Source organism: Cervus canadensis, chromosome 6, assembly GCF_019320065.1.
Source record: "Cervus canadensis isolate Bull #8, Minnesota chromosome 6, ASM1932006v1, whole genome shotgun sequence".
NCBI lineage: Eukaryota > Metazoa > Chordata > Mammalia > Artiodactyla > Cervidae > Cervus > Cervus canadensis.
Genome location: NC_057391.1, coordinates 6,080,244 through 6,105,305, shown reverse-complemented (window position 1 = coordinate 6,105,305; position 25,062 = coordinate 6,080,244). Strand labels below are relative to the sequence as shown.

Below are 25,062 nucleotides of genomic sequence, written 5' to 3'. Positions count from 1 at the left end.
AATCTGAACAATTCAAAGTATAAGGAAGATAGGCTTAATGCACGTATTAAACTGGCTTGCCGCTCCTGTAAAGTTGGAGAAGATTATGGAGAATGATGAATGGTCTTGGGACACCAATTCACATTAGAGGTACCACACTGACCAGAAGTCTTCTAAATCCCAGACAGGCCTATAGTTAATCCAAACAAAAAAATAGTTACTGCTTACACTTATCAGTATTAACTTCCTTTTCATAATTTACTGGAACTGGGGGGGGAAAAGTATAACAAAATGTATACAATTTAGTAATTGTACAAAACATCAGTTTAGCAAGATGATATGGGTTACAGTCACCAAAATGAGGACCCAAAATATTTTTCATTGCCACTTCCATAAAAAATTCAGATAAAGAAGTCACTGGCTGAAAAGTCACAACAGAAACAATTTAAACTTTTACGTACAACAGAAAATGTCAGTCTTCCCAACAATAAAGCAGACACCACCACTCCGGCTCCCCATGCTGCCATGGCATGACGGGAATGGTTCTCAAAGTCCATCTTCCGCATGAGCCTCCAGGTTTCCAAGACCAACACTTGAAGCATTTGATGTAATACAAAATAAGGAATTCTTTATTATTTATACAAAAGTTATACATTAAAAAAAAAGATTCGACAACTCTGCTGACCCCCTGAGGAAGCTTTGGTAGGTCCATCAAAGAGCCCCATGTGAACCTTTCAGCCACCAACCTCCTGGCCACAGGACGAGGGACACTCCCTCCAAGGCCACTCACGCGGTGCCTTCACTGGCTCTGAAAGAGGACTGTCCCCTTCATTAGGCTCAACAAGCAAGCCAGGGTTTCCTGGACAACATTAAAGAATACTGTCTGCTCTGGCCCAAGCTTAGAGTATTTTACCAGAATATCAGTTGATTTTTATTTATTTCTTGAACACTTTCAATAAACTCCTAGCACAAGAAACTTTATTACAACATATACAGATTTGGTACAGTTCTTTACAAAAAACTACCTAGATTTTTCAGCTAAATAAATTTGTGTCTCTTAAGAAATTTTTAAGTTGGCTTCAAGAAATGGTAAATTTTCTTCCAAACCTGTCCTTTTCCACCCTCTGAGTTCTGAGAGAGGTCACAGACTTGTATGTCATTGATAAATAGTCACCTTTGTCTAAGCAATATTAAGAGCTCTTGTATCTTTAATAAAGAGCACAAAACTCTGCTTCTTATAGCCTTATATACTGAAAGATGTTATAATCAATCTAGACAAACATTTATATTTAGGCAAGAGTCCTCTCTGAACAAATAGCCTGCAGAAATAAATGCAGTAATTTGTTTTCTTGAAAGAGAACTGTTTAGCACTGCTTAGCACATTATTCTGTAATCTGGGAATAAGAGTAATTCTTCCTTTGAAGAAAGCAGGTCCCCTTCTGAAGAATTATGTTGGCTATCCCCCAAAATCAAAACAGACCAGCACCAAATGAAGTATTAGTTTACAAAAAATAAACTTAGCTCTTATTTCTTAAAGGTCTACAACCCGGACTTAATAAATTAACTATGAAATCAGGAGTTTTGTCAGCTACAATATAATTTAAAAATCCATTTTCAACCCAGGGTTGGGGCTGGGCAGGTGTGGACAAGAGGAGGGTTCAATCTCACACTGTTCTCCATGAGTTCCATGAAGAGAAAACAGTTGTTTTTTTTTTCCAGCTGTATTCTCCTTCAGAAGTGTGCTGTAGATTACCATCTGTGATGCTATAAAGGCATAATATCCATGTCGAGATCTTGGCAGAGGACACAGCATGTAAAGCATGTAAACTGTTTTCAGATCTGAGAACTCTGCATGGAAAGAACCTCAATCATTCTGAAAGAGCCAAAAACCAAGCAGTCGTCTCACTGATCATGTCTATTCATTCTCAACACGACACTGCACTGAGTTTTTTAATTCACAGATTTTATGTTAGTCCTTTAGAACCCAACACCCGTTTTTTAGTTCTGAACGGTCAGGCTGTTCAAGCTGCCTTCTTACTGCAAGTTCCTTGGAGGTCTTGCAAATTTATCTTTGACCTATGGCAGAAAAGGAGATATGCAAAATATCAGGAATGCAAAATGATAAGCTGGGACTTGTTATCTGACAGGTAGGTTTTTTATACTGCATATTTTAAGCACAGGGAAAATATATCAAACGAATCTGTAAGTCTTACCTGTTGTGAATCATGTGACTTCTGACCAGATGACCTGCTGCCAGTGCTGCCATCAGAGACAGCTCCCCAGCCATCACCGTGCCGCACACGATTCGGGCAAGCTGCCGGGCATTTTCCCCGGGGTTGTCTCTGCACGCTCCTTGGACGCCTAGCATCTGCAGCCAGGGACAGACACAGCAGGACTCAACCTCCCAGTCATGGCAACAACTTCCTACTCAACCAACTAAAACGAGGGCAACTAGGTCACCAACTCAGTGGACACGAGTTTGAGCAAGCTCTGGGAGATAGAGGAGGACAGGGAAGCCTGGCGTGCTGCAGTCCATGGGGCCGCAGAGTCAGACACGCCCGAGCAACCCAGCAACAACTGCAGCGTTAGAACAGAACCAGGCTCCACAGGGTGTGCTACGTTTTCAAAATCTGACAGCCAGTATACGGTGGCTACACTACAGCGACCCTAACACCCGTGGCCTGGCTAGCGGCGCACTTATCCACACTGCATTAGACTGGTGGGAAACGAATGAAAACACCGCTGAAATGAGAGGGGAGTGACATGTGGGATCAGGCAGCAACACAGAGGACCTGAACGAGTCAGAACGGGGCTCGGGGCGACTGTAGGCGGTGCCCCGTCTCACCTGCAGGCAGGCCTGCTGAGGGAGCAAGTTGGTCCCCCCACCCACGGTTCCTATTTCTATAGATGGCATGGTGCAGCTGATGTACAGGTCTTCATTCGTGGGACCGCTTGCTTCCATTAAAGTAATACAGTTCGAACTACCAACATTCTGTGCTGCATCCTGAAAAAGAAAAAAGAAAGTAAAAATATAAAATTTCTCTTTCTTTAGAATGACAAAAGACAAGAAAGGTGGAGGCTGGAGCCCTCACCTGTCCACAGGCAATGTAGATGGCAGTTACGATGTTTGCTGCGTGGGCATTGTAGCCGCCGATGCTCCCAGCCATGGCAGAGCCCACCAGGTTTTTATTAATGTTGACCTCAATCATAGCCTCTGTTGTAGTCTTTAATACCTAGGACACAGAGTTGTGCACATTTTACGTCTTCCCCCGAAGATGAGGAATGGGTTACCAGATCTACTTACTTTCAGTGCCTCCAGAAAACAAGGGAGTGTAGATGCGGCCCCATGTAAGCCCTGACCTCAAGAGAAAGTAGCAGTAACGTTTGGTCTGTGAATGAAGCAGTCATCTTGAACATAAAACATACACCTATATGTTCAAGTTTACTTAGAATGTGACTATTTCTCTTCCCAATTCTGTAATCCAGTGAAAGATTAACAAAATAAACTCGTCATCCACTCACTTCTCTGACAACCTTGGCTGGAATAACAGCTTCACAGACCACAGACTTTCCTCGCCCCTCTATCCAGTTGATAGCCGCAGGTTTCTTGTCCGTACAGTAGTTACCGCTAACTGCCAGGATCTGCATTTCGGGGAAATACTCCTGAAGTTTGCAAAGTGCTTTCTCTGTACCCTATTAGCCAAAGAAAGAAAACAAAAGAAAAACTACATTAAAACACACAAAATTATTTATGAATTGGAGGCTTTCTTTGTATCTAATAATACTAACACTTCTAAATACAATAACTATAATAATAATCTTTTCCTAATTTTTTTGATATGAAAATGAAGTTCTTTGTAGTCACTGATGAATTGTATGATGAGGATACAATGAGAATATAATACTATATTCGTGTCACTGGGGGTGAGGACCCCAATCCATGACCAATGTGTCATAAATCCCCTTTTCTAGTTATTTAATTGTTACCTACAAGCCCAAGTTACCAAAGCCAGCAAAGAGAACTCAAACATTAAACTAAGTCTTGTAAATAGAATGTGGATTTACATAGAATATAACAAGCCTTCCAAGGACTTCTAATCAACTTAATTCAATTAACTCATACTTTAAAAACCCAATTAAAAAAAATTTTTTTACCTGTGGTAAAATACACAGTACAGAATTTGCCGTCTTGACTATTTTCTAGTGTATAGTTCAGTTTTGGTAAGAACCTTCGCATTGCTGTGTCAGCAATCTCCACAAGCTATGCGCGTTAAACATCTCCTCACTCCCCGCACCCACTGGCAACCAGCCTTCTTTCTGTTCCTATGGATTTAACTAGCCGAGCTAACTCTTCAGGCGGAATCATGTAGTGCTTCTCTTTATGTGACCACTCTTTCGCTTAGTACGTGACCCTCCAGGCTCATGCACATTTAGCATGTGGCATGCTTTCTTTTTGGGGATTCCCTGGTGGCTCAGACAGTAAAGCATCTGCCTGCAATGTGGGAGACCCAGGTTAGATCCCTGGGTTGGGATGATCCACCAGAGAAGGAAATGGCAACCCATTCCAGTATTCTCGCCTGGAGAATCCCACAGATGAAGGAGCCAGGCAGGCTACAGTCCACGGGGTCGCAAAGAGTCAAACACGACTGAGCGACTTCTCTTTCTTTTCTTTCTTTCTGCTTTCTTTTTAGGGCTGAATAACATTCCACTGTATGTGCCTCCCACACTTTATCTGTGGGTGGACATCTGGGCTTCTTTAGCGACAGTGAATGCTGCTATGAACGTGGCTATACCAACATCTTTTTGAGACTCTGCTTTCAATTCTTTTGGGTGTCTACCCAGAAGTGGAACTGCTGGGTCAAAGTAATTCTATTTGTAATTTTTTCTTCAGGAACTGCTATTTACTGGAAATTTTTAAAGCATATGTATTTAGTCACTATATTCTCTTTCTGAATAGTGTTTATAACTGGGAAAGCACAATTAGCCTGACTACTTGACTTTAAAATTTTACATTTCTATCTGATAAATAACAAATATTAGTAGAAAAAAGATGAGTTATACACAGTCTTCTTATAAGGAGATAATTAAAGGAACTACACACACATGAACTTGGCTTTTTAAACGTATGTTTTGAAGTCTCTAGAATAAGTCCTCTTTCAGTTTACAGGACAAAGTTTTGAAGCACTAATCCCCAGATTCCTCCTGGCCCTTCAGTGTAGACCCAGAACATGCACAATGCTAAGTCCAGATTAAATATCTCAAATATGAACAATACCAACCAACAAATGCCTGATTTATATAACATGACCTACATGTATCAATACTGACCTTTCAATACAAATCTTTCAATCAATTAACTCCTTGAGTAAGTAGTATGTGCACAGGGTATAAAATTCAAAAATACAGTAGGGGATAAAGAGTGAGTCTGCTCCCCTCTTCAGGGATAATCACTCCAGCAAAGTCTGTTACAGTGCATCCGTGCTCACCTTTGAAATCATGTTCATCCCCATGGCGTCACCTGACCTGGACTGGAAACGGATGTACAGGTTGCGGCCGGCCACACTCATGTGTAGTTTCTGCAGACGTGCAAACCTTTAAACAAAAGCAGCAAAGACTTTCTTTTACTTTTTGAAGAAAATGGATGTTATCCTAAAGTCTAGCTTAGTTGGTTCATTTTATACTTAAGAGAAAACTCATGGAGACTACATATTAGAAGTCTTTTCTTCTTTAATTAAACATTCTATTAGAATACTGCTTCAGCTGTATCTCATTCTTACATGTTACAAGAAGGAAGGGGTGCAGAAAGTCATTTCATGACAAATAAACTTTAAAAGTTCATAATAAAAACAAGCATAAAAGCTTGAACTATACTTGGGGTTATCATTTATATTGACTATCCTTATCAATTTAAGGATAGTCAAAGTAAATCTACTACACTAATTTATTTACCTCTATCCTGCTTGGAAAATCTTTTTCTCAGGCAATCCTGCCCTAGGGCAATTTTAGATCAAAACTCTTCTAGGGCAATAGCCTAATCAAAATGAGCCTTGTAAATCCAACATACAAACTTACTAGCTCCCACTATTTTTTCTAACTAACCTCTATGTAGATATTCACTGAAATCAATATTCTGCTCTGCCCATCCCACCCCACCCCACCCACTCCATCCCAACCAAGAATTAATATCACTATTCTGAAAGCATGGATTTAAAATTGATGTTTCGTTGCATCATCTTAAGAAGGCAATATGTTCACAGTTATATTTAGCCATCCTGAGTATGGCACTGGTTCTGAAATAAATGTGAATGCACATAGAAGCCCCCTCGCCCCCCAACCCCCACACACCTGCTGGTGCTGTCGAATGCTTCCTTCATCACTGTGAACCCTTCTGCTGTCTCAAGCCAGCCCTTCACTTCTGCAGAGTCACAGGCACGTGGAAAACGCACCACTGGGCCACGAGTCATCCCGTCTGCAAGGACTCGGCTGCTGGCACCTCCACCAAGCTATCAAGAGGGTGTGACAAGAGCAGACATTAATCCTGAAAACAATTCTGCTTGTCCCAAAAGGTCTCCTTGACTGTCCCCAAATCTCATCTCACTGTCTAGAGAGTATCTTGAGAGGCAGATACATAACTGCCTACTTACGCCTATTGCTCTGCAGCCTCTGTTAGTGCTGGCCACAAGACAGCCTTCTGTCGTTGCCATTGGAACCTGAAATTCTTTTCCATCCAAGCACAGAGGTCCTGCCACTCCAACAGGGATGGGCATGTATCCAATAACATTCTCACAGCAAGCTCCCATCACCTAAAAGGTAAAGTCAGGCACCAAGTAAAAATCTATATTCCAAATACCCAGCCCCTGTCATTAGTAACTTCCTTCAAACTTAATCCTTTAGTGTATTTTTCAATTAGTTTTTTTATTTACTCTTTAAAAAGTTTTGAAAACACTAAACTCTTGAGTAATGACTGTAAATAACAGGGAAAGTATTTTTGAATTTTTATGATCCATACCATAAGTAGAATACAAAATTACAGTAAAATGAATTCAAAAGGAAAATGTTTTATAAAACTATGAAAGTTTAAAAGACGAATCAAGAAGAAGACTGAAAGACTAAAGCTATAAAATAAAGCTGCTCAAATAAAGAAAATAACATACCAAGGAGTAATTATAGTCTCTGTAAGGGAGATACTGGAGAGAAGAAGGCTCTGGAAGTTTTTTGGAAAGTAGCTGTCGGCGAATAGATACACCTCGTTCATGGGTCTCCATCAGAGTTTCCAGTTTGTAAGCTGGGATATGCTTTGCATTGACCAACTGGATGATCTCAGCATCACTAAGGAATTTTGCACCTTTCTAAAGAAATGGAAAAAAAAAAAATGGAAGGGGGTTGATAGAGGGAAATGAAAATAGACTTGAAGAATCATACTTCATACTATTCATAATAAATAGACTATTTTATACAAACAGTACTTTGAGAACCCAAAGGAATTTGAAGTTCTAAAGGAGATGATTTGAGTAGAAATGAGAACATCAAAATAAAAATTCTCTATAAAAATGCGAAAGCTAAACAAAATGTTAAGCCAAAACACTAAATTTTGCAAGTGACATACATAGGGGGAAAAAATTTCATAATTAAGATTCTGACACCCACCCTGTAAGTTTTGTATGTAGCATGGCAGTTGAGATACTGGTACACATATTAAAAAGAATGAGGGAAAGTGAGAAAGAAACAAAATCTACTCTCACTCACATGCACATAAATTCGGAATGAATCAGAGTAAGCAGATAGGAATGGAACGTAACAGTCATGCTAAACCCCTAAGTCAAACAGGGATTGTCAGCAGGACATCCTCTTCAAACATTAGAAAGAAAACAAGCATCCTCAGGAGCATCAAGCTTACTTTAAAAACACAAAAACAAACAAAAAGCCCCTCAAACCTCTCTTCTTTCTCTGAAATTCATTTCTGTGTTGAAGCTTTCCTAGGCCTTAACACACACATAGAACACAGCAGTTGCTCCTCTCTTTATTAAATGATAGTAGAAAGAGCACTGCGTCTTCAGTCAGTAAATCTTGGACTCTTGATCCCAGCTTTACCGTTTTCGGTTTTACTTTGGGACATACTTAATTAACCCTCCTACAGTCAACATTTTCTCATCTAAAAAATGGAGAAAACTATACTTATCTTACAAGGTTGCAGGGAATAAATAATGAGACCAGGACCTGTAAACCATGTAACACTGTGCTGAGAACTTACAGGTACTCAGAGGCTCTAACGTCCTTCCTTCCTTTAATAAAAAACTCCTTTTCTTAAGAAACAAGCTTGAGTCTATTTTCTCACCTCTGCATTCTCAAGAATCTGTAGACATTCTTCATTAGGCCGAGGCTCTGTGGGAAGTTCAACTTCAGGTTCCTGTGTCTCTAGTTCCAGTGGAGCATCGAGTAAGGAGGAGTTACCCACCACAAATGTAGCTCTGTTTGAGGTGTCATTTTCTGCCACTAAGGGTTTTATAACCTCAACTGTTCAAGAGATCAAAAGAAATCTCAGACGCTGAAATTGTACTTTAAAAAAGACTCAACTTCTTGACAAATCAACACTGGAAGAATGGAAAATGAAGAGAATAAGAAATCACCTTTTCTTTCTCTGTTTTTCCTGGCCTCCTCCTCCATTGCATGGAATTTCTGGTCATTTCTGACCAATACAGGGTCACGTCTACAACAATCGTCTGTGACTTTTTTTGGGGTTACTACAGGAGATGTGATAGGATTTTTTAACGAGAGTGTAGATTCTGTCTCTGCTTGTTCAAAGAAGATATACTTGACAGCCAGAAGGAGAGCTAAACTTAGGGTAATAACTTGTTCAATATCCATGCTGATCATTCTAAATAAAAGAAAGCAAATTAAAATGTTATTACTCAGAAATAAAAAAGGCATAACCTAAACTGTCAGAAGCATAGAGTGCTGTGATTCAAAGTAGGGCTCAGGAACTTACTTAGAGAGATAAAACTGCCAGAGGGAAACACTTGGTTCGATTCTCTTGGACACATTTTCATCCAATCCTAAAGAAACCTTAGAATTGTCCGCTGTGCTGTTTTGAGGAGAAGGATCAGCTATCCAGCGACTGTGAGCGTGAACAAGAACCAAGCCTAGAGACTGAAATAAAAATTTAAAAACCATGTACCCTCTACATGTCAATGGAGCCTAAACTCACATTCTGCAAGTGGATAACCAAACACCGTCTTCCTCCTGTGCCCTCCCTCACCAGGTAAAGAAAGCCCCAGGTTTGCTACGTGACTGAGCAAAGGGGTGACCCAGGGACAGGCCGAGAACATTCCCCCAAAAGAACAGAGTTTAATGAAAGAGAAAGTGGAAGGATTTGAAAAATCCATTTAAAGCAGAGAGAAGACCAGAGATCTCATAAGGAATGATGAAAAAGATAAGAGGGGAAAAAAAAAAAAAAAGGAAGAGGAATATCAGTGAAAGAGCCAAAAACTGTAGAAAGACAAGAAGGGCAAAAAAAACCCTGAAAAGCAGAATATGATATTGGAACCAAAGATAATGAGAGGAGAGGAAATCTATGTAATTACCATAATCATCTTAACCCTCTGAGTAACAGGATTTGGCTTATTTTCTTCTTCTTCTAAGACTCGGGCAAAATGGCTGAGCTGCCAGATTGGACGGCCCTCGCGGCTTTCCCGAGAAAGCTACGAAGGAAGTCAGTGTTATGTTAGAAGTTGCCGACTGTGTAATGAGAAATCCTCTTTTATAGTGCCGTAAAGAAGAACAGTTCTTACCTCTAGAACCAAGGACACACAAGCTGGGAAGAAAGTCATGAACACAAAGTAGTTGGCGAGAACCGACATGCAGCCGAAGCAGCACATGATTTCGAGCTGACGCACCCCTGGTTAGAGAAAAAGGAAAGCATGAATGAGGGAGTAGGTAGGATTGTATTTCTGGGGCTGCCGGCATCACAAGGCTCCTCCTACAGGTAGACGAATGCGTGAGATACTGGTGTAGGACGCTCCTTGCCACCTACTGGAAAAGGCAGTCAGGAGCTCGGACGTGCTGGGAAGCCCCAGGGCACAGGGGCGGCCGCCCTGAGGGCAGGGACCCCGTGCCCTCCCACGCCCCCGAAGGCACAGCGCCGGGCACGGCAGTGCTTAATGCCACCCGGTCACCCGTTTTACCAGATGGCCATACTGTTTTGAGATAGGATGGATATCAGGGACAGAACTCTAATGGGGCAAACACCTTCCACCCCGTTATCCTGCTAGTCCAATCCCATTCATCACCACAGAACCAATTCACCTGAGGACCAAGGACTTCTTGTAAAACACACTGCCTGTTATATCATTCTTGATACAGTATCATAATCAATATTTTATGTGCACTACGCAACTGTCATTTCAATACAACCTCTGTGGTATCTACTAATAGTCTTAAAATTTCAGTTCATTTCATTGATCTCTTTGAAAAATGATGTAACACAGAAAGGCAATCCAACATCCAAAATTACCAAATGTTTCAGGTGTCATTTGGTAATCTTCTCAAATAGAAGGGAACAGAGCTAGGAAAAGATTAGATTATCAAATCGTACTCCCTCGCTTTACAAATAAACTTGAATATAAAACATAAAACCTATTTCTGATGCTATTCATATTAAAAATAAAATGGTTTTGAAAACATAAAAATTGATCCCCTTCTCCCATAAAAACTGCTAACTAGAGTAATACAAAACTTAAAAAAATTCAACATTGGGTTTTATTTTCTGAATTGTATTAGATCATTGGACTAAATGAAAGAAAAAAGCATATACTGTATTTCCTAAAAATTCTATAGCTATTACTCTCAAGGCAGAAATTCAAGAGAATGCTAAATTACAATGACAAAAGCATTATGAACAACCTACATTTAAGTAGTAGCCAAACAGAACTTTCTTTGCAAACTTGAGACTATCAAAACCATACTTGCCCAGTGCTCTAAGCCCCGGCTGTCCACTCTTTCCCTCTATACAGCAGTAGCCACGGGTGTCCCAGGTTCTGCAGGCATCCTTCCTCACTCTGGCCCAGGGCCATGTGCCACTGTGTTACGCGTGGACAGCACTATATTCTTCCAAGAAGTAGACTTGTTTCTTTTTCACTGACTTTCCCAAGGGTTACTTCCTTGTTAATAGGTATTAAATCCGTCCTTTTATTCTACTCTGAGCCAAATCACTTATTTCCCATCTCTGTATGGCTGTAAAGGCCTCCTTGCTGGCTTTTCCCACATCAAATTGAATCACTTCCTTCATCCATATGCCTTATCCTGACCAAAGTCATCGCCCTACTTCCCATATCAGTTTCCACTGCTTTCCACATCGTTTTCAAATGAATAATCCCTGGTTTCACAGCCCACTACCAGTTCCTCTCATCTTCTTATATACTGTTCTGCTTGAATAAAATCACAGTTATATTTTCACCTGGTCAAAAATGTTTTCTTGACTGTGGTGGCAGTTACATGACTACATCTTTGTCAAAACTTAAAACTATACCCCAAAAAAGTAAATTTTAAGAAATATACATTTTAAAACTTTTTAAAAACATATTGCTGAGTAAGTTTTGTTTTGAATGATAGATTAAATAAATGAAAAAATAATAAATTTACCCTCCGAAAGTTAGAAGAAACATTATATATACTTATACACAATCTAGTGAACAGATCTCAGCTAATAATGACAACTAACTACTCTCTTAAAAGTTGATTTACTTCTGAAAAAAAAAAAAAAAGGAAAAAGAAAAAGTTGATTTACTTCTGAAAGAATAAAGTCCCTTATTGAGGACACCAAGGCACTGGGAAATACAGTAGAAGAGCAGTTAGCCAAGTGTGGCCCTCATGAGAAAGCCATAAAGTATAATCTCAATGATTAGGAAACCTTGACAACAGCATGATATATTCTTTCTGGCAAATTTCCATGAGGCCATAATTTCTGTCCTATATAATGGAGTCCTATGTTTGATGTTTAACATCTAGTTCTCTACTATCCAATTAAGGATGAATAAACATATATTTTAGGGTCAGTGCTGGCTCAGTGCTAAGATGTACTGCATATTGCTTAAATCTTCCTAACCACTCTGTTAGGTGGACCCAACTTAGATCTGTCCAACTCCCAACTTTTGCATTGTCTTCTACATGACAGTTAAAACAAAAGGAACCGAGTCATTAAGTCAGTCCAGATGACATCAGGGGCTGGAAGATGGCTTTCTAAATGAGCCTAGAACACAATCTTGGTTAAAAACCAAACAAAAACATCTTAAAGTCATCAAAAAAGTGGAGCACCAGAAAAGATGCTGAGATAGTAAGAGCGAAAATAAATCAGTAATTGCTCAGTTTTCACTAAAGCAGACACACAAAAGGTCAGATCAAATATACCTACATATTCATACAATTAAATAGTTTTTAATTTTTGTAATGTCAGACTTTTAAAAGTCAGACTTTAAGAATAACTAACACAATATAATGTGTTCCTCTCTCTCTTCTACAAATTAATTTTAAAGTATATTAAAAATTGTTTACAAACCTGACATGGTACCAACTCCAATCACAAGACATTCTACAAGAGCATCCAGGGTGAAGGTGGGACCTAAAACTGCCATCCCACGAGCAATGTTCTCCCTGACTTCATCCTAAAACAGACAAACATAGCAAATGAGGAGAAGGTAGGAGATAACTTTAAAAACTTTTAGAGCATCCCCAGGCTTTTACTAAATCGAATTTACTATATTAAGAAAAAAATACACAATATGATAAGACTAACAGGCATTCCAGATATAAAGGATAATAATAATATAAAGGTCTAAAAAAAGAATATGTACACTGCTCTGCATCCCCCACCCACTGAATTAGTTATTTCTTAGGAAGATTCCTTTGAGGTAGTATATTAGTCCTGCCATTTATATCCCACATAAATTCCTACATCATTTTATATTTTGGCTACCACTCACTGACACACGTTCTTAGTTTAAAATTTTTTGAAATCATGTTAAGTATTATGAAACTTAAATATCCTTGTCAAAATGCTCGAATGATCATAAATATTCATAAAATACATACTCAGGGCAGAAGTACATGATCTTTTATACTCAGTATTACTAAAAATGTTAACATTCTTTAAAGTGACTAATGAACACCAAGATGAAACTTTCGATGAAATAATGCTAGTGTTAATTCAAGGGGTTCAGAAATCAATCTACCCTGAGATTCTTCCCTTAGATACTGTCTGTTCTCTAATACGTTTCAATAGGTAGATACTCTAATTTATCCAAAAGACATAATACCTTACGTTCTGACACCTTCAAAAAGGAAAATGGAGAAAATTCCAAATTTTAGAAGCTGTGGAATTACAATTGAGTTGGCAAATAAATGGGACAGTTCCTAGGGTACCTAAGAAGACCCGTCTTAAGACTGGACAAAATTATATGCAACTCCTGAATCATGGACTGCGAAAAAGTCCAAGATTTTTCTATTAATCTTTCCTATTAATGTAAACAGCCTGAGAGAAAAGAATACCGCCTGCATTCATGTCTCATGAACAATACCTGTGAGTTAGAACTGAGAGCAAACTTGGCCAGCGCACTTGCTCTGGAAAGGTCGATCAGCAGCAGGAAAAAGGGCAAAGCTTCACTGGGGGGAAAAAAAACAATGTGATCAGGTATATTTAACAGAAGAAAAAATATCACTAAAAATCCCTTCCTAAAAGAAAACTTTCTCCTGGTGTACCTTTTGCAGACCAAGAGGTATACCCTATACTCCTCTGACAACCTCAAAGCTAAATTTATGAGTCAAACTATTTAAGAAGATTTTTAATGTTAAAAATGTAAATACGCTTACACAGAAACACCTTTTGATAATTTTATAGCAAAACAGCATCATCAGTAAAAGAAAAGAAATGCATTCTTATGAATTAGTATGGGGGAAAACAGTGGAATACAGGTACCCCCCCACTTGTCAAAAGTTCACTTTACTCCACTTCCCTTTTATGAAAGACCTACATAGTACTCATTTTTGCTAACCAAAAGAAATCCAAAGAGGGTTTTCACTCTTACAAAAACAAGGTGAGAAGTGAAAACAGCATGCAGTGTCTGCTTTGCAGGGAGCCGCACAGAGGCTGTGGCACCGGAGCAGAGTGGCACTGCCCAGGATCTGTGCTCGGCATCGCAGCGCCAAGCTCACAGCCCTGAAGCGCATCTGTGCTGCATCGCGACTTGTTGCGTGCATCCAGAGCTTCCCCATGGCTCAGAAGGAAGAATGCACCTGCCTCGCAAGAGACCTGCATTCAATCCCTGGGTGGGGAAGATCCCCTGGAGGAAGAAATGGAAACCCACTCCAGTATTCTTGCCTGGGAGTTCCTATGCACAGAGGAGCCTGGAGGGCTACAGTCCACAGGGTCACAAAGAGTCGAACATGACTGAATTCAAAGATACACACTGTGTGCATCCATTAGGAAGATGTGTTCTAAGGTAATTGCTTCTTCACTTACAAAAGGTTTCATAGGAGAGCTGTATTTTCAGGTAGTAGGGAAAACCAGTATACTGTATATAATTCTTTTCTCATTAATTATAATACTGCCTATGGAAGGATAAACTAAACAACTTTTCTGGAGAGTTATGTTGGCAATAATGACCCTTAAAAGCCCTAAAGACCTACACAGCCACTGTTTCACTCCTACGGATGTATCCTAGGAAAATAAGAACAAAAATTTGCTACAAAGACATTTATCACAGTATTGTTATTAATGGGAGAAATTAAATAACCTAAAAATCCAACTCAGAGGATTAAGTAAATAAACTACAATACATTCACATAGGAAAATACTCAACAGCTAGCTGTTAAGGACATGCAAAGATGTTTATAACTTTTCATAAGCATAAAAGTTATAAAGCAGTATATAGAGTATGATCTCAGAAGCTTCCTTCAAGCATAAAAAAATGGGAAACGAAACACAGCAAAACATTATCAGGTATTAGCTAACTGATTTAATGAAAAAATTTCCCCTATTTTCCATAAACTTTCAGTAATTTAAATATTGCAATGCTTTATAACATGGAGAAGAAAAGTTCTTAACAATATATTTTGGAAGAAAGTATATTTATGCTTTAAATACTTACTTCAAACCTGTCAATTCTTTATCTAAGAAATGAATGACAACTGTACTGAATACGAAACTGGAGAAAATTGTGAAGAGTCCAGCAATACCTATAATGACAAAATTCAACAAGCTGAAAAAATTTCACCCTTATTACACACAAATAACATACAGTCCTACAACATTCTGCAGGAAATATTATTTTCTCCAGATTATTAAGGTCTCAAATAGCAGAATGTCTAATTTGAATGAAAAGAAATGAAACTACTGAATACATGCAGCACACGTTAAGCAACACACACATTTCCACCCATGTGATCTAAGCAGGTAAATTTCCACAGGGAATAAAACATTTGCTAGCACACAAAAAGGTCATATATAAATTATTACCCAAAATATATTTTGATCCAAGTTGGCGTAAATTCTGGAACTGGAAGTAAATATACAATATTGCTATGCATCGTGTAATTGTAAGAATTATGATGTCGCTGCTCAAAACATCCTATTGGGAGAAATAGAAAAGTCCAAATCAAAAATAATAATTTTTATTTTGTATGGCATCATTAGTTTATGTATCATCATGATAATGCAGGCACAAGTAAAATAAAATATTAAAATGCAAATAAAATATTAACTCCCAATTTTTAAACATCCAATGTTTAAGTCAATCACTTTTTACTGTTAAGTTACTTAGGAAAGCTAGATTTCTTAGGTAAAGTCAATTACACTCATTTCTATATCAAAAGCAAAAGGAAAGTATCTTTAGAAGTAAATACAAGTAAATATAGGTAAATGAAAATTTGAGATAAATTATGAATACTGAAATAAAAATTTTACTCATAAGTTTTTTTGATTATATGGTCTCTAAAAGGAGAAATTTAAAATGTAATTGAGTCAACAATCAGATTAATCTCACAAACCTCTTCAAACTTCGGACATTCATAATTCCAGCCACAGATCTTACTGTTGCCAGTGAACATGTTCATGGACATCATGCAGATGGTCAGCGTCACTGTCCCCACTATAACTTCCCAGGGATGGGAGGCCACAAAGAGGCCATGCATTCGGAAAAGTCTTGACAACATCGTAGCTACAGAATCCTTGGATCCTGGAAGGAGTACCAAGTATGAACACTTAATATACAGCTCACTGTATTTTCAGGAAAACCTTTAAAACCCTGCTTTTGTATGCGGTGTCTTGTACCTTAAGGATAATACTATTTGACAGTGATTCTTGTAATTCCGGGAAATAATTACAAAATTCAAATGAGAGGACTCATTACTCCTTTATTCACAATACTTAAATCCTCTATTATTCACTAGCAAACAGCTTAAAAGCAGCTATTTCTTACCACTTGTATGAATTTGAGCATTTAAGATCAAACCAAATCAATATCTCAGCTCCTGATTATTATCTAAGCCAAGCAGGAGAGCAGTAAAGCAGAAAACGGAAGTGGGAAACAACCACGCACATTTACTTTCTGATTACCCTGCCACAAAATGGGTGTGAGCACCCCCCTCACTCTCTACATTCTAGTTATGCAAAGGGTAAATACCAAACCATGATCTCGTCAGTGTCCTCCTATCAATCACTATCTTAGTTTATAAAGCTCCTCGAGGGCAGGAGTCCACTAGACCTGTCCATTCCACACAACACGTGCCATACTGTCACTAGAAAATGATGTTAAAAAAAAAAGAAAATGATGTTTAATAAACCTTCCTAATGCTGCTGTCACTAGAGGTCTTTCCCCAGACTTTAAGTTAATAAAAGTGCTGGACCAGTACAAGAATAGGGCTGGCTGGCCAAAGCAGACATATATGGCATTCAGACATTTCCAACAGAACTTGGGTTATTTTGATCTAGTGACTACCATAACTAAGCTTCTCCATGTTTGTTGACTAAATAATAATAATTTTGATACTCTGATTTTTTAAAAATCTAATATAGTTATTGATCTCTAATATCGGAACTTGCAAGCCTTCTTACACTAAAATTAATGCTTATGATATAGCATATTAACCACCCATTAAAATCAATTAAAATTAAGATTAAATTTTAAGCCCACTGACTGACAATCAAGAATTCAAATGAATCTTTCATTTAGGGTAATTAAGCAAGCGATCTGTTTATGGAAGAAGAAAATAAAAAAAGCATCAAACTAAGGAAAATAAAGGATTAATCTATTTAAAGGATTAGGGAAAAGAAAATCAGAGACACTTAGGAACCAGAACAATTACCAAGTGTCACCTCTCACACCTCAGCCACACCAGACCACCATATAGATACCTGGTTTCCAAACTGCAGGTCATAATCCCTTCATTGCATCAATGAGATCATGAAAACAAGTTTCTGAGTCAGAACAAACATTTTAAAAGAAAAAAATAGCTGTGGGTTAGACATATGGTATGGGTAGGTATTATTTCCTGAAACACTATGTTTCATGAAATTATAGATATGAGTGTATGTCCTGGCTTCTGACATAACATGTATTTCTTAATGTGGGTCTCAATTTTAAAAGGCTGGCAGGCACTGAGATAGGTAAATGTGGCATGCATCTGCCTGTGTCTCTTCAGGTTTTTTCAACCGTCCTCCGTGAGTTCTATTCCTCGTTTCATCCTCCAGTGCCTTGCACTCATATATCTTAAAAGCACTTGCTCAAGAAATACTTGCTACTTAGAAATAAATTCTTAAGCTACAGTAGCATGCATGTTATTGACACGTCTTGAACCTGACCCAAAAAGATGACTTTTTTAAAGGGCCCTAGGGTATGGATACAATTCCCCCCTCTTCAAGGGCCCCAGTTCTCTGCATTCAGAGAACATATTAAGGAGGAGGAGGGGGTGGGGAAGAAAAGTTATATTTTCTATACTATCCTGGAAAATGAACAATAACAAAAATATCTTTTGTTAAATTAGCACTTGAAATACTGGAGAATATGAATCGCATCTTAGGTTTGAACTCTACTTCATTTCAACTAAAAACTTCATGAGAGCCGAGATTTTCATGCTGGCCTTCTATCACGTAACTTCTTCATATTTAAAAACAAAGACCAAAAAAAAAAAAAAAAAACAAAGACCAAAACCCTGTAAACTAGTCTAATAGCATCAATGTTCCAGAAGACGAATTAACTGAAAATACATTTCAAAACTAGGTCAAAATTTTTAATACTCCTTTCTCCCCAAGCCGTCTCAACTTAAAGAGTATTCTATTCTCTTATCAAGTCAATATATTTTTCACTATCAGAAAGTGAACTCAGCAGAATTAAAATCTGAGCTGCTAGCAAGAAGGCACCCCAATTTGATCACAAATAGGTTGAGCATTATTAAATATTATTAGGAACATTATGTTTTCCCTCAAAAGCTTCATGGTAACATTGTCAATTCTGGGACATTTCTTTCCTAGGTGTAAAGTCATCTTTGCAACATTCAGGTAAAGATTGACACAGAATCCCATGAACCATTCCCAAACACAGAGAAGCTCACCTATTTGGAAACACAAAATGAGTAACCAAATGTACAAAGGTGTGTCAAAAGTCACCATAATTGCACACACATCTCATTTCCCACTAGCAACTTCCCTATATCCCTGTGATTATGCAAAGCATTTAAATGGCATGGAATCCAATCCTCCAACTTCATCAGCAGTTGCAAATGGCACTAGCAGGCAATAGGGATGGCTCACGCAAATTCAAAGTGTTTAGGCCATGCTGCAATAAAAATAAATTTTAGTTAAAAAAAAATCAAGTTAAAAAAAATAATAATAAAAAATTAAAAAATCAAGTTAGGCAATGTGTGCCTTGTCCATACAGACAGAAGTATGCTGCAAACATTTCATAGATTACTCAAAAGAATGTATAATTTAAATTAAATTGAATCCCCAAACTCTAATCCAATGTGCTACAAAAACCACCTACTGTGGCAAACTGCAGAGAAAAGGATGCTTTGGCCTCCTACCCTAATTCTTTCCTCCCACTCAGTGCTCTTCCTATGCTATATATTCCAGTATTTGGTTATATACTATCTTACACTGTTCTTAAATTAATTACTGTGTATGTTTTGTCTCTTTGAGGGCAGGAACCATGTCTTGTACTGAGTCATTTTTAATTCCAAAAGGATTAGCATTCTGCTGCTCAACCCAGTATCTTAGTGGGGGGCGGGGGGTAGTTCTTGCACTGGAATCGGGAAACCTGGACTCTACACTCAATTCTATGGCATGACGCCTCTTTGTAAATCACATATCTTTTTATTCACTTATAAAGCTAGAGCTCCAAAGTTCTTTAACAAAGGCAAGTATTAAGTGAACTGTATGAAACTGCTATTTTTTGTATGGGGAAAAATGGCCAAATTTCAAATATCAACAATTTCATATGGTCAACCTAAACAGCTACTGATACAGATGTGGTTACCTATTCATAGTCTAGAAACTAGATCATACAAGAATAAAAAGAGAACATGAAATATTAGCGCACACACTTCATCTTGAAATGTTCATGCCACATACACGAAGTTTTCACATGTTAATGTTTCACATGTTAATGTTAATCTTTGCATATTTTTTAGCCTTGATATTACTCTCAGTGTCTTTACTGCCAAGTTTTATCACAAATTGGAAAGACACAACCACCAAGAAGGCCCTCAAAATCCAGTCCATCCCCAAAGCACACTTTGAGTCTTTGCTACATTACCTCTAAATCATAAACTGTTTCTCACTGCATGAAGAGAAAAATCAATCCACAAGCAAACAACAACAACAAAAATACATTCTTCACATTGTGTGATGCTGAGAAGGCAAGTCTTCAATCCCTGAACAATTTCAAACGACCATTTAAGACGGAGTACATCAACTTCCTCCTACCGCAAAAATTGACTGTTCTATTTGTGAATCTCCAAGGTACGTTTCTCCTAGCCAAAATACCAAAACCAAATAATTCCGAAAAACCTACAGGATTTAGACTAAAGGACATCAGCAATCAACACCAAGGAGAAGACGCCTCTCCAAAGAAGAATCGTTCAAGTCTTTGGGCAAGTCTCTACCTTGGGCTCTCGCATCCTCTCAACTCGTTTCTCCAGGAAATAACCGGAGGCATCTATGCAGATCCACAGCTCTGAATTAGTCAGCAGCATTTATGGAGATCTCATCCGTCACTTTACAGAAAGGTGCTGACGAACAGCAGCGCCAGGGCGTAAACCCAGTAAGAACAGCAAGCATGGGCGTGAACCACGGCACCATACAGACTTTCTCGCGTCCTCTCCTCGAGCTGCGGGCCGGGCTGCCCCACAGTCTCCCCAGAATTTATCGAATCAAGGGGACTCCGAGGTCACCCCGCCTGGCACCCTTGTCGCCCCAACGATCATGACTGCGCAGCCAGCACCGCCGGCTTCGGACGGGGCCAGGGAACGCGGCGATGCCCCGCCGGCCCATCGACAGCGACCGCAGCCCCGAAGAGGCGGGCCCCCCGTCCGACCCGTAGGCCTAGCCTGTCCCGCGGCTCCCCGGCATGGATGCGGGCCGCCGCTCGGCCAGCTGCGCCTCAAGGACGTCTCTTCGCAGTCCCCGCCGGACCGAGGCGCCACCCGGGGCAAAACCTCCCGCTCAGCTCCCCTCCGGATCAGCCGGGGGTGCCGGTTGCCCCTTCCCGGCAGGGTCGGGCGGAGCTGGAGAACCTCCACCTACACGACCCCAACCCGCTCCCACTCACCGCCCTCCTCACCTCCGGATCTCACTAGAGGCCACAGTTCCCGGGAGCCGGCGCTCCGCCCGTCTCCAGTCAACGGAGACGCGGAGCGGAAGGAACCTTCGCTCTACGCACGCTCGGCACCGGACGACCCCGCGGCCAATAAGGAAGGATCGTCCGATCGTCTAGCCAATCATCTGGGGCTCGCTCGGCCTGACGGCCCTACGTCACGAACGGTCGCCTTAGCAACCGCCCACAGCTCTCGCTGGTGCTGAGAACCTGCACCGCACCATCTCTCACCATGGCTCCGCCAACCAATAGCGAGTCGAATCCCAGCACTGGGGCCTGCCTATTGGTCATAGAGCCGTGGAGGCGCACGCATGGAAGCTGCCTAGGCGAAGACGATAGGGGATCTGGCGGGTGGAGTGTCCTCCAGTCCAGGATCTGACCTGGGGTCATTCTGGCTGGGAGAGCACTATGGGGAACAGAATAATTGGAACCTGAAGATCAGCGCAGGGTCCGGTCGAGAAGAGAAAGCACAATGTCTTAGTGCATAGAGGAGGAGGGAAGTGGAGGTGGCCCTGAAAACCTGGATATAAAAAAGGGAAGGTGGCAGAAAGGAGAAACTCAGACCTCAAGCTGACCCATTTCCGAAACCTAAACCCACACTTCCCTGCGACTTACCCCTTTCTGTAAATAGTGTCAATGGCTTCAGTCACGGGGTCTCTCTCCCCAAACCACTCGCCCCGTCTCGTCTCCCACTCCCCTTCTCTCCCTCCAGCTAGTCACAGACCCTCCATTCTCTGAAATGTGCCTGCTTTGTTCTGTCCAGTTGCCTCTGACCACTCCCTGCTGCAGGCCTTTATTAGCTCTTTGCTGAAATAATGCAATAACCTCTCCTAACCTGTCTCTCCACTTAGGTGCTTCCACCTTCAAATCCTATAATTCCATTGGTCTGCCCCCAAACATCAAGAGTTGCTCCCTGTCTACTGGATTAAAGAAACTGGCAACCTCAGCATGGCCCTACTCCACATTTCTTGCTTGTTTCTCACTTCTTACCTCAGCCTTATGTTCAGTCAAAAGAATAACTGACATCTCAGTACTATTTCACCTTCCCGTTTATGAGCTCTGTGTTCCATCTGGATATGCCTGCCCATTTTAACTGGTGAAATCCTAACTCTCCTTCAAGGACCATTTCATATATCACCTTGTTTCCTAATTCCCTTAAATATATGTCATCTCTTCCTACTTTGAACACCCAAACAGGTCCATATTATATGACCTGTGTTACTATTTTATTATGTGGAAATGTCTTAAGAACACAAATTGCAACCCACTCAATTTTTAAAGCCCTGTATTTTGAAATGCAGTCCCTGATACATACTATACACTCAGAAGAAGTTTTAGTAAACTGTTCTCTTGCTAAATTCTCATAACCCTTATGAAATAGATATTATTTACATTTACAAGGAAAATGAGTTTGTTAAACAACTTACTTTAGATCAAACAGGTAAGAATTAGGAAAACTGGGATTTGAACCTAGAGCTAAAACTTAGACTGCTTCTTCAGTGTAGGATCTTTATTTGTATTTCTTTACCAAATACTTTTTGAACACCTATTATATGCAATGCACCTTGGTTGGCACTGGGGTTATAGTGGCAACATGACAGACATTCATAAAACTGCCTTTTATGAATCTTATACCTCTTCGTAGAATTAGATGATTGTTAATTATTTGTTGAATTAATTATAATGGAAGGAAAGAGTTTTCACAGTGAAGAAGACCAAAGGGAACTAACCAAAAATTGAAGTATCCTATTATGAGTTTTATCAAAAGGAAGAAGAAAGATTTGTATAAGAGGTAGAAACTTTGTCATACTTTTAGTGTCCCTATAAGTCAAAAGGACCAGATATCTCAGAATTATTAGTTACAGTTTATACAAATGCTTACTAATGTAAATTCAAATAAGGATTATGAAGGTTTTTCCAAAAAAGGCTTTAGACCGAGATCTGGAAACTGTATTCCCAAATTCTGCTTAATTATGTACTCCAATAAAATTATGAGTTCGAAAGCAATAGTTTTATGTTCTTAAAACGACTTATATATGACTCCCAAAATTTATGTGAAAGAATCTTTACTGCTCTTAAAAATTTGTACTTGATGAGAGATCACAAAATTTGGCAAAGACACAGCGTTGAAGGGGAAAATGGGATGTAGGGTGGTCAGGAAATCTAGGTGTCTTCTTCTTGTGTGGGTTTACCCTCACAGCAAAGTACACTTACAAAAGTAGTTTTTGTTTTTGTTTTTTATATTTACTTGTTTTTGGCCGTACTGGGACCTCACTGCCCTGTGCGGGCTTTCTCTCCTTGAGGGGAGCGGGGTCTCCTCGTCATCTCAGTGCAGGGGCTTCTCACTGCGGGGCGCAGAGCTCCAGGGTGCGGGGCCTTCAGCAGTTTCTGCGCGTGCGTCAGTCCCTGCGGCTCGCGGGCTCCAGAGCGCAGGCTCAGGGACTTAGTTGCCCCACAGCATGGGATCCTCCCTGACCAGGGACCGAACCGGTGTCCTATGCAGTGCAAGATGGACTCCCAATCACTGGACCACCAGGGAACCCTATAAAAGCACAGTTTTAAGAGACACTTTCAAAGTAGCAAGTGGCCCGCATTGCCATCTTTAACATAGCTCTTAGTATTAATATTTATTTACATAAGTATGTTAGCCCTCCAACCACCACTTTCCCTTCTTCTTGTTGTCATGGGCCGTGCTTAGGATGAGGAATTATAACAGGAACATTAGTAATAATAGTGAAATCTTATATAGCTCTTTCTATGCGCTAGCCACTTAAAGTGTTTTATATATATTAACTCCTTTAATTCTCATAACATTAGGAAAGCATTAGTAGAATCTGCATTTGACAAATGATGAATCTACAGAAACAAAGAAGTTAAGTAATTGGCTTAGGTTTACACATTTGAAATATGAACTTTGAAATCCATTTGCTCAGCACATGCTTTAAATCCCTCCACTGCTCTATCTTTGGTATTAGCACATATCATGACTGTTGAAGTTTCTGATGATCCATTGTGAAAGACCTTTCATGAGATCTAATTTTACTTACCTGTTTATTTCTCATTCACAATTCCCAGGTGTGTTCAAATTTAAATCTTCTCACTTTGGGTAATTTTCTCTCTCTCTTTGTCTTGCATACACACACACACACACTTAATTTCAAGGATTTTTTTTTTTTTTTAACTAGTTAATTGCAAGCGATAACTGGTCACTTAGTTTTTCACAGGTACTGTGATTATCACTCCTACTTAAGGTCAGGAAATAGTCTAGGAGGAGCTACTCCGCTAAGCCAGGGGCCAACACTCAAGTTTCAGTTTGTTTTTGTTTTTTAACATATTAGCCACACTTTGCTGCATGTGGGATTTTAGCTCTCCAACCAGGAATAGAACCTGTGCTGCTTGCCATGGAAGTGCAGAGTCTTAACTGCTGGACCACCAGGGGAAGTCCCTCAAGGTCAAATTTAAGTAAGAAAACATACACAAACGGGTCCTTCCAGATAACATGGTAAGGGTTTAGTGTGAGGTACACAAAGGGTTCCCTGAGAAAACAGATAGGGCCCAGAGTTGGGGTGCAGGGTGTTTTGAGTAAAGGGAGGCAGTGGTTTGAAGGAAGACTGTTGGAGGCACTAGACTCCAGACCGTGAGCATGAGAACGGAGGGGCGTAGATGCAGGAGCAGGACATTTAACTGGGCAACAATCGTGAAGCACTGCAGGATATGAGACATGTCAAAGGTGAGGAAGTCAGAAACAGATTGGTGGATCTCAGATTTCTACTGGGGGCATCTCATGTAAGCTAAAGTTCTCGATGTTCCTCTTTTTTTGTTGTTGTTGTTGCTATTTTACTTCAGTAGCAAAACTTAGAATTCTGCTTCTTGTTTCTAACACTTTGTAGACAGAAATCAATAGCTGGAGCCTCTCTTGAAGTGGAGCAAAGGTCTCTGCAGGAGAAGGTGCCACAGTTAAAGACTTCTATCCACCAAACCTGCTTGCACTGTTTAATGGTGATTTTGTTGTTTTATTGACGGTTTCCCCATTCTTCTCTTTAGGCCTTTCCCGAGCTTTGTAGAATCAGTTGAGGAGTAAGTATGCATGGAACATGCTAAGTCACTTCAGTTGTGGCCAACTCTTTGTGACCCTATGGACTGCAACCTGCCAGGCTCCTCTGTCATGGGATTCTCCAGGCAAGAATACTAGAGTGGGTTGCCATGCCCTCCTCCAGGGGTTCTT

General features: G+C 39.9%; 1 protein-coding gene across 2 annotated transcripts; it reads right to left on the bottom strand.

Annotated features, from left to right (window-relative positions):
- Positions 1–209: 209 nt before the first annotated feature.
- Positions 210–20,926, bottom strand: HMGCR (3-hydroxy-3-methylglutaryl-CoA reductase). 2 transcript variants are annotated; one of them, XM_043470690.1, is made up of 20 exons: positions 20,805–20,926; positions 16,015–16,202; positions 15,485–15,596; positions 15,117–15,204; positions 13,548–13,632; positions 12,530–12,635; positions 9,768–9,874; positions 9,561–9,677; positions 8,966–9,126; positions 8,607–8,854; positions 8,315–8,493; positions 7,134–7,328; positions 6,624–6,782; positions 6,325–6,482; positions 5,466–5,571; positions 3,502–3,672; positions 3,072–3,212; positions 2,825–2,983; positions 2,193–2,347; positions 210–2,055 (listed from the first exon to the last, which is right to left on the bottom strand). In XM_043470690.1, exons 2-20 carry the CDS (start codon positions 16,177–16,179, stop codon positions 2,001–2,003), a joined length of 2,667 nt encoding a protein of 888 aa, XP_043326625.1. In that variant the 5' UTR covers positions 16,180–16,202; positions 20,805–20,926; the 3' UTR covers positions 210–2,000. The 2 variants fall into 2 exon arrangements, with proteins under 2 accessions (XP_043326625.1, XP_043326624.1); XM_043470689.1 differs by lacking the exon at positions 20,805–20,926 and adding an exon at positions 18,577–18,771.
- Positions 20,927–25,062: the final 4,136 nt, after the last annotated feature.